This window comes from Chanos chanos, chromosome 10 (genome assembly GCF_902362185.1).
Source record: "Chanos chanos chromosome 10, fChaCha1.1, whole genome shotgun sequence".
Classification (NCBI taxonomy): Eukaryota; Metazoa; Chordata; class Actinopteri; order Gonorynchiformes; family Chanidae; genus Chanos; species Chanos chanos.
In genome coordinates this window covers 12,715,841-12,728,926 of record NC_044504.1, presented here as the reverse complement: position 1 = coordinate 12,728,926, position 13,086 = coordinate 12,715,841, and the positions used below count along the sequence as shown (strand labels likewise).

At 41.5% G+C, this 13,086-nt stretch overlaps 1 protein-coding gene across 1 annotated transcript in view; it reads left to right on the top strand.

Annotated features, from left to right (window-relative positions):
• Positions 1-2,702: 2,702 nt before the first annotated feature.
• The window catches only part of sgk1 (serum/glucocorticoid regulated kinase 1), a 25,588-nt gene continuing 15,204 nt past the window's right edge, over positions 2,703-13,086 (top strand). Inside the window, exons 1-2 of the mRNA XM_030786948.1 lie at positions 2,703-2,780; positions 6,549-6,779. Coding sequence (XP_030642808.1) covers positions 2,703-2,780; positions 6,549-6,779 — 309 coding nt within the window. The remainder of the gene's footprint in view (positions 2,781-6,548; positions 6,780-13,086) is intronic.

Sequence of the window (13,086 nt, the reverse complement as noted above, 5' to 3'; positions counted from 1 at the left end):
ATGTTATTTGATGTTTAATTCCAGCTGTGCTTGTTTCATCACACTTTGAAGCTTTTGTACCCTGAACTTGTTGTATATTCATGGGTCATACCCTTGTGATCACAACTATTATTCTGGTCCATTATGCCTTACCTTATATCAGTCGTGCCTTATTTGACCAGTCTATATGTTTGGTTAATTAATTTATGGCAGAATGCCTTTGAGAAGGATAGTGATGTATTGATGAACCAATGAAAAAAAGTTTTGATGCAATACTATGAAGTTCACACAGAACAGGAACCCTCACTGAGCACCAGTGTTGATGTGAGATTTCAGCCGAGCCAACTCCATGAGATGTCAGTATCTCTCTCAGCCCTTTGGGAAGAAGACAACACAAAGGTAGATGAAGATCATCAGGCTGTATTGACAAGTGTTCCAGTGGGAGGGCCCACATAGAGTCAATGAACTAAACCTGAGAGCCCACTAGAGGAGGGTTTTTTTTTTTTTTTGAGGATTCTGTCATGTCATGTACTCATGTTGAATAGCAAGTGAATGGTGAAGACTCGTTTTGAGAACAGTGTGAGAGATATGTATTTTTATTTCACATACCTGTTGAAATGTTAAAAAATGTGTTGAAATTTCAGCTAAATGACTTGGTTAATGTGAGGAGACAGTGCTTTGAAAAGATCTGGGCCAAAGCAATTTCTGCTGCTTTACTATTATCACCGTGTTATGATCAGCAGAGGTAATCCAAGTCCTAATTTGTTTCTTTAAATTCTAGGAGTGGTTTTGATCAGTTTTGATATTTTGTGTCAGATAAAGTTAAACATAATGTCAACCTGCCAGTCTTTAAACCCCTCTGGGTATTAGAGGTTTTTTTTGGGGGGGGGGGTGTTTATTTCCCCTTTGCTTATAAATATATATCTTTAAATATAAATCTTAATATATTCATAAAGACTACAGCCCAGGTTACATAAAACTCATACTTTGTCAGAACACAAAAAAATGTAAATAAATTCTTAAAAATATATTTTTGTGCTCTGACATAGTATGGGTTTTATGTAACCTGGGCTGTAGTCTTTGTGAATGTCCTGCCATAGCATTAGCACAACATGAATTCAATATATTTATATTAAAAAACGCGGCTTCAGTAAATGAGGGAAAGCTAATATCAGGGCCAGGGGAGAGTTTAGAGTAAAATGGATCAAAGGAATGTAAATGACCTTCATCAGTTCATCAGCAGACATCTTGAAAAATTCGAACGATGCAGATCAAATAACGGGTCTCAATTAGCCTCTCATTGCATCAGCTATTCAGTATATTGCACAGTGTCATGGCAGTGTCCAGCAGGAATGTTCCAGAGAATGAGATTTTCTCTGGATGTTGCAGGTAGAGCAGCAATGTGCTGCAGCTGCTTCGGAGATGACAGAAATAATTATGCCACCGCGTTATCATCATCGTCGACATTCTCCCTCTCTCTTTCTCTCTTTCTTTCTGTCACGCATGCAATGTGAGTTTTCACAGTATTGATTACGGATGAGGACAATGCGTGTACGTGCAAGTTATCATTCATTGATAATAGGTCATTTTACCTTTTCATTCATCTGTGTAATCCCTATTGATTCATAAATGAGTGTATGACTCTGTGACTATGGATGGCTGAGAGAATTGGATGCTGCTGCCGCTGCCGCTGCTGCAAAGAGGCTCCTGTGACATGAGCTGTCAGTTTGAACACACCCCTTCAATCCATTATCCCTGCTTCATTCTTAACCTCTATTTGTGTGTTCTTTTCCCATTCACACAATCAGATGGGGAGGAGGGATGAAAATGGAGGGAGGGGCATAGAGGGGGGAGAGAGAGAGAGAAAGAGAGAGAGAGAGAGAGAGAGAGAGAGAGGGAGAGAGGGAGTGAGAAAGAGAGAGGGAGGGAGAGAGATGTATCCACTGCAGTAGAAAAATGAGGGGGTGGGGAGGAGCTGGGAGATGAGAGGGAGAGAGAGAGAGAGAGAGAGAGAGAGAGATTGAGTCAGAGAAGCTGAGAGCAAAAGCATCAGAGTAATAGAGGGAGAGAAGGAGGAGAGGAGAGGAGAGGAAAGCACAGTTGTCTCAAACTGCAGCAATCTCGCTCTGTCCGTCTCATTGATAAAGTGTATGGCTCTCTCTCACACACACACAAAAACATGCATGCAGTGCAGCACCGCAGACGTCCTGGAGCACGGCTGCTGTGAGCATGCTGTAAAACAAGCGACATCATCACAGCTGACGACATCATCACAACAAACGACATCATTGCAACCAACAACATTGCTGCAACCAACGAAATCATCACAACCAGCGACATCATTGCTTCTGGTGTCATCATCGCAACCTTAAATAAAATAGCAGAGGAATCATCTGAGGCAGTGACACAGGTAAGACTGCAACATAATATCTCATTCATTGCACTCTCTCTCTCTCTCTCTCTCTCTCTCTCTCTCTCTCTCTCTCTCTCTTTCTCTTTCTACCTCAAACATATACAAATACATACATATCAACTGTATGTGAGGCAGTCACCATAGAGCAAAAACTTAAACATAGTATTGCTGCTGCTGCTACTCACCCCCCCCCCCATGCTCTCTCTCTCGCACTTTCCCACTCTCTCTCTCTCGCTTTCTCACTCTCTCTCTCTCTCTCTCTGCAGCCGGCACACTGGGGTCTGTGGAGTGTGGAGGCAGGCCGGAGGCCATGCGTCTGGTCCATGGTGCCGAGAAGCAAACCTTCTCCTTTAAGAAGTGCTCTGCCTTCCAGTTCTTCAAGAGGAAGGTAAGATGAATTGTGTGTGTGTGTGTGTGTGTGTGTGTGTGTGTGTGTGTGTGTGTGTGTGTGTGTGTGTTCAGTGGTGATGGGGGCCTCATATTTACAGCATAAATCCATAGCTCTTATACTGTGTTTACAATTATAATGAATGATGAATGACAGAGGCAGAAAGAGAGAGATTTTCAAATATTGCAAAGGTGGTGACATTGTCAAAGTGAAATGTGCACAAGTGAAGGAATCATTCAAGACATCTTTGAAGAGATTACTGACAAGTACCCATATCAAACAGTTAGTGTCTAAAATAATGAGACAGTATTGGGTCACGGCCATGAAGCTACTTTTACAGTCTTTTGGAATGCTTTTGAGCCTCTAACGTAAATTTAGGTATAAGAATGTGAACAAAGACAAATTCACTTATCACAGGGAGTGAGGGTATTAAACAGGCTTTGGTCTGACTTGACGGATGGACAATGGGGTAGGCAGTCAGATGCCATAGAAAGTGAGCTGAACTTGAAGCACACCCTTTGTGGATCGGGGACAGAAGCACCACCACTGACTGGCTCATGTGTCCCTCAAAATGTGGGTCACAGTACCAATGAATTCGTGTGAGACATTCTCTTGGGGTCTCGCCCCAACGCACTTGGGATAAATAGCCTGACACCCAAGCAAGAGAGCTACAGACCTGAACCAATAGACAGCAGCATGATTTTAGAGGCTCAGAGAGAGAGAGAGAGAGAGAGAGAGAGAGAGAGAGGGAGAGAAAGAGAGAAAGAGAGAGAGAGGGAGAGAGAGGGAGAAAAAGAGAGAGAGAGAAAGAGAGAGAGAGGGAGAAAGTGAGAGATAGAGGGAGAGAGAAGGAGAAAGAGAGAGACTGAGAGAGAGAAAGAGAGAAAGAGAGAGAGAGAGAGAGAGAGAGAGAGAGACTGAGAGAGGGAGAAGGAGTGGGAGAGAGAGGGAGAGGGAGAGAGAGAGAGAGAGAGAGAAAGAATGCAAGAGAAAGAGAGTGAGAGGGAGAGAAAGAGAAAGAGAAAGAGGGATTTACCAGCAGTACTGCGCTTCACTGTGTCACCTCCTCTACCCACGAAGACAGCTTGTACGTCTGTGAATGTCCAACAAGTACAGGAGCCCCACACCTACTCATGTGGTCTGTTTGTCAGCTCAGAGTCACACTGGCACTGCTGGAGATGGCACTGAATTCAAAGATGATACTCTGTGAAGACCCTTAATGAGTCTACCATCTGACAACTAAAAGATGACAGCAACCTGATGAGTGAAAAATATGGCTTTAAAAGCAGAGGAATGAAATCAGAGGAGTTTTTAGGGGACTGAAGTGTTATAACAGTTTAGGGAACAGCTTCATAGAAAGACAGTCCCTTAGCTTCATAGCTTCAGGACACTGTCACAGACTACACGCTGGAGCCTGCTGACGCCCAGCCTTCTCATCAGGAAAATAATGAAAATACTGAGGGCAGTGACATCAAAAGTCCAAAAATTCAAATAGTGAGGCTGTCCTAATTCATAGTTAACCCACTGAGCCACAGAAGTAATTCCTCAGCTGTGAGATGTACACCACATCTCACAGCTGAAATAGTTCTTGAAATTAATGTGTAGATAATAAGACACCGAGCTTCTTTTTTGAATGTATGTTTTGAACACTAACATAAGATTTCACAAACTCGATGATTTACCCCATCTCAGTCGAGAGAGAGAATTTTTTTTGTGTACATTTGGAAGATATATATATATATATATATACGTGTGTGTGTGTATCCTTAAAACGTCTGGATCTAGAAGACTCTACAGTATAGAACCTCCTCTACCTAAACATTCAAACATACACAATGCTGCCATCATCTCAGAGTTCAGGTGGATCCTACACAGCCACAGTTTGGCTCATCACCCTCAAGTCAAAGACCAGGTCTACGGATGAGCACATAGACTTCCATCCAAAGAGAACCCAATTACCCCAGCAGCAGAACCATGGCAGAATGTTTTCCAAACCCTTTCCGCCCAGTGCTTCGTCCGGCCCTTCTAAACTGGGAGAACTTAGACACCTACAAAGTCTCCTTTCAAAAAAAAAAAAAATTGCTTCGCAGTGTGCACTCCTTCCTCAAGATCAGCCTATTTCATTTGACTACTGCTATCACGGATCAAACTTTAAAACCTGCGGGCTGTACAAATTGCCTACAAAACAAATAAATTCTTCATCCAAGGTTGTGGATGAGAGACAAGGCTACAGTCTGAGTCTAATGCTCTTCAATATTTACATTAGAGTATTTTTGATACAGCTGAAGTGATCGGCAGGCTTAATGAAACAGAGGTCAAATTTCTATCGTATACAGATGATCCAGCACTTCCGTTAATGACAGAACAAGGGTTAGAGCAGCAACGACATCCCCTGGACTTTGGCCACATCTGCCAGATCTTTGTCTGCTTAGTTGATTTGGAAAAGTAAAACTAAAATAATGATTTTCAAAAACACAAAAGCCCAGATGTCAGGAGGACAGAGAGAGCAGAGCAGTACCACCCAAACACAGACCTAACCTACACTTAAGTTGGTCTGACAGACACTGCACCTGGAAACTGCAATTAGGGAAATAGCAACAAAAACAAAAACACCCAGAGAACAGGCGTCTTCAGCACTTTATGCAGAAGTGTTTTCTGAGGAGAAGTGTTTTCTTCAATAAACTTTCTGTCAAATTGGTAATTATTTAATTGTTTTATTGTGTATTTCACGCCGTTATGGCTGAATGGATAAGAGAATAAAACAGGAGTTTAGACAAGGAGGAAATAGAGGCATTTCTTTTATAGCTGTTTTATAGTGATTTCATTTATTTTATAGCTGTTGTTATGATTGTTATTGTTATAGTTTTCTTTTTTTTCTGAAAGCAGTAGTCAGTATTAGGAGCAGTAGTCAGTACTCTTAGTGGTTGTCAGTAGTATGAAATCAAATATGCAGGTCTAATGATTTGGTAACATTCACACTGATTGTATCTTACACCAGTAAAACTTTCTGAAAGAAAGAATGTTTTTAGTTTGAAGTTCTGCTGACTGGATATTATTAATATGATAGATATATACTTAGAACTAACACACACACCCACACACACACACACACCCACACACACACATTTCTCTGTGTGGGTCTCTCATCTGGTGCTTGGCCTTTTCTTGGAAGAGCTGAGTCATCATTAGAGCTCTTAACTGTGAACTCTGGATTGGCGTGACTGTGTGTGTGTGTGTGTGTGTGTGTGTGTGTGTGTGTGTGTGTGTGTGTGTGGGTGTGTGTGTGTGTGTGGGTGGGTGGGTGTGTGTGGTTACTGGTTTGCAGGGTAAGGATTTATTTTCCACCCTGATTCAGAGTAAAGCATGATTAACACACACAGATCTGTGTAGTGCAATAGCTTATAGAGTTGATCATTAAGATATGCATACACAGTACAAACACACTTGTTACCACAGAGAGAGAGAGAAAACCAAAATGAGTCAGTTTTATTTGGAGTGCTGTGTGATTTCTGCTCCTTTGTTTCTTTGTCTTTTGTATGACAGAGGTATGAAGGAGGAGAGTGAGTGAAATGGACTCAAGCTTTTGAGCATGTCTTTACTAAATTCATTTTCTTCTACATCTGACATAAAGCAGCTAAGCACTCAAAACTGTGCTGACATTATAGCAGTGCAGACCAATGGTGAGATCATGCCCCTTCAGCTTTTTAATCCTGTTAATGACCCTATTTGTGTGTGTGTGTGTGTGTGTGTGTGTGTGTGTGTTTGCAGGTCCGGAGGTGGATGCAGAATCCCAAAGTAAGCGTAGAGAAATCTCAGACAAAAGCGTTTCTGTCCCCCTGCCCAAGATGTCAGACAGGACAGGACCTGTGGTACACACATTTCCCAGCACCCTATGGCTGTTGTCACTGCGCTCCAGCTACCTACTACTCACCTCAGCCTCCCAGCCCACCCTGTCAACCGTGCCAGCCCTGCCCGCGTGATAAAACCAAGGTGTGCAAGGTCAGTGCATCCTTCTGTTGGGCTGGCCGTCTGTCAGTCATTCTGTCTGTCAGTCACTAAAACCATTAATCTATCTATCTATCTATCTATCTATCTATCTATCTATCTATCTATCTATCTATCTATCTATCTATCTATCTAAAGCATTAATCTCTGGCTTGTGCTGTGACTGGATAATTTCATTTCTTTGAGGGCTATGATTGGATAATCTGATTTCTCTGTGATTCACTGAGTGTTCTGATTTGCTCACAGATTGTCAGTTATATTGAAAATCACATTCTTCTCAACCCTCAGTCCATTTAGTTTCTTTACCAGTCTATCTATCGGTCAGTCTTTTCGCCTGACTGTCTTGCTGGCCGTGTGTCTGTCTGTCAGGGTATTTATCCATGTATATGTCTATCCATTGGTCAGTCTTTCTGTCTCTTTATTTGTCTGTCAGGCTGTGAATCTGTCTGTCAGCCTGTCTCTTTGCTCGTCTGTCTCTCAGGCTGATTGACTGAGAGATGCTAGGGACAATGCACGCAGTCGCTGTACCCAGAGTGTAGAACGTGGATTTGTTTGTCTCCACGGAGACTCTCTCTTCTCACAACAAGACAGAAAAAGCATTACATCATCATTTTAGCTCTTTTTAGCATTCACTCACTCTCTTACTGTTCTCAGTTCCCTAAAAATCAGAGATGTATGAGATGAAAGATACATGTGAGTGTGTGTGTGTGTGTGTGTGTGTGTGTGTGTGTGTATGTGCGTGCGTGTGCGTGTGCGTGTGCGTGTGTGTGTGTGTGTTCCCTTGTGGTGGCAACAGTGTTTCTGCAAATATTGTTTTGATACAATGATCAGCTGTAACGACATAAGTATATTTAACTATTGGTGTGGTTACAGCTGAAAAGGGAAATGGTGATATATTGTTGATATACGTTGCTAGGGTTACTGTTGTGTTATTGGGACGGTGATGATACTGCTGCCGTGATGTTTATTTTGTGATAGGATAACGCCTTGGTTCTGTGGTGGTTGTATGGTGGTATTGCTAATGGTGTCATAGTAAGTGTGGTCATGTTTGCATAGTTAATTTGATGGTGCTGTATAAATTTAGCAATGCAATCACATTAACATAATTTGCTCAATCAAATCAAATCACATGATTACAAAAACAGTCCAAATACTGAATGTCTTAAAGAAAAATTGCTCTGTCTAAAAGCTTTAATAAATCAAGCTATTAGTAAACCATGCATTCAGAAATTAAATGCTGCAAAACTTGAGCTGGAATGAGAAGTCCAGATTCTTTTTTTTTTGTGTGCATGTGTGTGTTTGAAATATCTGAATATCTAACGTATTCTGTTTTTATCCCTGTGACTAATACTGGGGAAAAACTGAGGTGATGGAGAGATAAAATGAGAATTTAGAGAGAAGGAGAGAGAGAGAGAGAGAGAGAGAGAGAGAGAGAGAGAGAGACTTGTCACTTTTGCTTGGGATTTTTCCTAAGGTTGACATTAGTTATGTAAGAAGGTCAGCTGTCTACAGAGTGAGTCTGACAGAGCCAACCTAAAAACAGCCCAGTGAGAGCATTTTACAGGCAACATAAAAACCTGCTTCATCACACTTACATACAATCATACAAGTATCACAGATACCAGTGTTGCTTACTAAACCAGCACATCAATACAGGATTGAATAGTTAACCAGTTAGCTGAAGCTGAAAGCTAGCCTTTACAGATATTAATAGTAACACACCAATTGCATTTTATTTCAGCCCATACGTATGAAAGCAATTCTTCTTTTCACCAAATACTTTAATATCATTCAGTCTAACCATTCTGTTAGTCTGTAACGCTGATCACTAATGTTTTTCATTGTAACTGCTCGTTAGTAAATGGCATCATAGGTTAGCATGCAATAATGCAGGCATGCTTTCTCTCTGTCTGCCTATGTTCAGTTATGTGTGTGTGTGTGTGTGTGTGTGTGCGTGTGTGTGAGTGTGTGTGTGTGGCTGTGTGTTCAGGCGAGTTAATGTGACACAGAGTCAAGGTGGTGGGGGGGTGGGGGTTGTTACTGATGACTCATCGGTGGGATCTCGGCTAACACGCACGCGCGCGGACACACACACACACACACACACACACACACACACGCACACACACACATACACAGATTGGACTAACTGTGCCAGGTTGCGTAGAAACTAGTGTTGTAGTCTCATAGCTAAAAGCTGCGTTTTCTCACATCGTGGCTATGTTATATGTTTCTGGTACATTAAACTTCTGGAGAGGATAAGAATGTGTTGCATTGGTGCATACAGAAGGGCAGACATTTTCATCTGACTTCTTGGTCCTCACCTTGTGAAACCTTGAGACATAATTGATAGACATGATATGGTGGTGACATAAATTCAATACGGCTAAAACAGCTGTCAGCGCCAACGTCACCTTACCTCAAGCACTCAGCAAGATTTTATATTAAACCAAGGGATCACGCCAACCTAGTGACACACTGTTCCTTACACACAGAATGTTCTCTGTCCAGAGTCCAGCCTTTGAGTCACTCCTCAGTCAATGTTTCATATCACCCTATTGTGGCATTTGATACCATGGAACATCTCACATTGCTAAAACTATGATGACGACAGCACCACGCAAAGGAAGCATGATTTGTTGTCGGTGTTGTGTTGTTTGCGTATGTGTATGTGTGTATGTGTGTGGGAGTGGGAATGGGCGTGGGTGTGGGTGTGAGAAACAGTGCGTGTGCATGTGTGTGTTAGTGTGTGTAATGTGTGTAATGTGTGTGTGTGAGGGTGGGTGAGAGGCTGTGCATGTGTGTGTGTGTCTATGTGTATAAGAGAGAGAGAGAAAGAAGCAGTTCAGGGTATGTCAGTGTGTGTGCGTGTATGTGTGTGGGTATAGGCGTGGGAAGCAGTGCATGTGTGTATGTATGTATGCGTGTGTGTCTGTGTGTGTGTGTCTAGCGTTTATAACATTGGCCTTTACCTGTTACCTATGCATATAGGTCTTCTTTCTTTCTTTCTTTCTTTCTTTCTTTCTTTCTTTCTTTCTTTCTCTCTTTCTTTCTTTCTTTCTTTCTTCCAAGTGGCATTGGACCTTTAGCCCTTCGTTCCAGGAAAAGGCCTATCTCTATCGAAGAGTTAATACGGCTAATGTTTAATGAATTTATACTGCGCTAGACAGAGAAGGTTAATTGTGATAAAAAGCTTTCTGCTGCAGATGGAGGAAAATGATTCTTAGTACTGGTCAGACTTCTTAAATTTTAGTCCTGAGTAAAGGAGACTTGTAGAAATTTTGGAATAACAAATGTGATTTTCAGAGAGCTTCAGATAAGATATTGATACCCAGGCCATCATTCCCTTCTTTCTTTGTTTTTGTCCTCTTTGTTTCCTTTCTTTCTTTCTTTCTTTCTTTCTTTCTTTCTTTCTTTCTTTCTAATTCTTTTCCTGCTCCAACCAACTCACTGTGAACAACAGGATCAGTCAAATGGCTTGCCCTCCCACTCTGTTTCTATGGTTACCACTGTGGGCACCATGCCAACCCACCCTGGCATTAAGCCATCCCTCCTTTGCCTTTACGAGCATGGCGTGGCAGAATCAGCAAGGGCAGATGCATCATTAAAAAGTTTGCCTTTCACCTACTTCATATTTTTAGCAGCAAGGTGATTTTCATGGTTGTAGATATTGGCTTGGAAATGATGAGACTTCAGAAACCAATAAAATTTCAATCTCTGATTCAGTGAGCTGTGATTAGGCCTCTCACTCAATCTCTCACTCAGTTTCTCACTTACCTACTCACTCTTTCACTTGGTCAGTCCCTCATTCACTCATTCAGCAAGGTGTCATGGTTATTAACGCATACATGAAATTGTGTGAATCTGGTTGTGTGTGTGTCTGTGTACCATGTATTTGTATCCTTCTGGGGACCAAAAGTCCCCAGTAAGATAGCATAATCTGATAGCATACCCAAAATGCTGGTCCCCACTAGGAGAACAACGTTCTTCTAAACAGTATTGTTGTTACTGATAAAACAAGAAGTGTCAAAACATTTCTTTGGTTAGGGTTAGAGTTAGGGATAGGTTAGTATTCTTTAGTTACAGGATAATGGAATCCTGGAGTCAATGGAAAGTCCCCACTAGGATATGAATGAAGGCTTGTGGTAGTGTGTGTGTATGAGAGAGAGACAGAGACAGAGACAGAAAGAGGTGTGGAGAGAGAACCAGGTAGAGGTCAAGACAGTCAAGATTTGTTTCTTGGAGAAATGTAAACACACATACACTTGCACACACACACACACACACACACACTCACACACACACACACACAAACAAACACATTTCATTTGTCTTATCAAGTAAAAGCCTAGCTGACAGTTTCCTCAGCACTACTGGAACTTATATGTAAGCTTCCCCTCCTTATAATTACATTTATATATTTAGCTGACACTTGAGCCACAGAGCCCTAAAGACAGAGCAGTGTCATTAATAATTGGTTCCATTAGTAATTGGTTCCTTAGAGTGGGACCTAAGAGCTGATTGGTTCCTGAATGATTGGAGCTTGTAGCTGATTGGCTCTTTAACAGTGGATTGGAGACACTGAAACTGGTTTTAATACTTGACTGGTTCCCTGTAGCTGAACCCAAGGACTGATTGGTTCTCTAAAGATTAGAACCTAGAGCTGATTGGCTCCTATTAGCTGAGATCTGTTGTCTTAGGGGCAGCGTTGTTGTGGCAGCATTTAAGTGGGTTTTATGACACTGGGCTTTTTCTGAAAAAAAAAAACAAAAAAAACCCAAAACCCCAAAACTTTAAATGCTTAAAATTCACAATTCAAACATTTGATGTTTAGAGTGTGACTAAAACCAAACTACTCAAAGTAATGTTCTCTGTGTTTGAAAGCTACAATGCTGAGTACACAGCACACACACACACACACACACACAATTACATATTGAGTCACAGCTGCCCACGCACATTCAAGTTCAACTTCATTTTCACTTGTGTCAAGATTATGGAAATTCTAATTCTAAATCAAATAAGAAAATAATGATATCAGCGGTAACCATAAGAACAATGTCAACAGGAAAGACAATACACACGAGAGGTACTCTACACAGTAATGATACAGGGAACAGAAAGAGCATTTGTCTTTAGTGCAGTGTTTCAGCTTGACTGCGGAAACTCTCTCTGAACTGGGTTGTTTTTGACCAGATACTATGATACGGTTTGACAGACTAGAGGGCTGTTCACAGGCTATGACTGGAGGTAGTGGGACATTTGATAATACTGAGCTCTTCGGAATCACGGCATTTAGTGTCAATGTTGAAAACAAGCCCAAACAGTCATCCACAATCGACAAGTATTACCTTGTCCCGTGCTGTGGTTACCATGGTTATAGGCATTGGAAAGTTGAATCAGACTTGGAATTTGGAAATTCTAGGAATGCTACTGATCCGATCTGAGGACTGCCAGTGTAATCCCCTCCCATACTCACACTGCCACTAAGATAAAGTTGACAGACTTACTGTCGTCCTCACACTCTCTCTCACACACAAAAACACAGACACACTTGTGTATAATATGTACACATACCTATGTGGCTTTCTGTGTGCATTAAAGAATATACATGAACACTGTAACTCTGGATGTATGTGTGAGCTTACGAGTGAGAATTCTTGAGACAGAGAGTACATTTGTGTATGTATGTGAATGTGTGTGTGTGTGAGAGAGAGAGACAGAGAGAGAGAGAGAGAGAGAGAGATTTTGAAAACGAAGAGAAAATGAAATATATCTTCATTCTTCTTACATTCGTGCCAGGACAACCTTAGAGTATCAAGAGCATTGTGATCTTAAATAACAAAATAAACTAGACCTCCTGTCTGTGAAGTGTGTGTATTCATGTATATATGTTTCCACTCAGCAACTAGTGGGTATATGCTTATGCTAGTGTCCCTAGAGAAATAGAAAAAGAAGAATGACTATCTGACATAAATATACACATTCTGATTAATTCTGATTAATTCACCATAGATTCACCAAAAACAGGGGAGGGCAGAGGAGAGGAGTGCAGTGGAGAGGAGAAGAGAGAAGGGGAGAGGAGTAGGGATAAGGAGTAAGGGTTAGAAAGCAAGAGAGATTTGAGTGTTGTGCACGTCAGAGAGCCTGATTACAAAGGGTCTTATCTCTGTGTCCCTAAGTGGACTTATGCAACCCACTGCTTTTTGATGTTCAAATATTCAGAACAGGACAACTCAACTGTGTGTGTGTGTGTGTTTGTATGCATGTGTGTGTGTGTGTGTGTGTGTGTATGCATGTG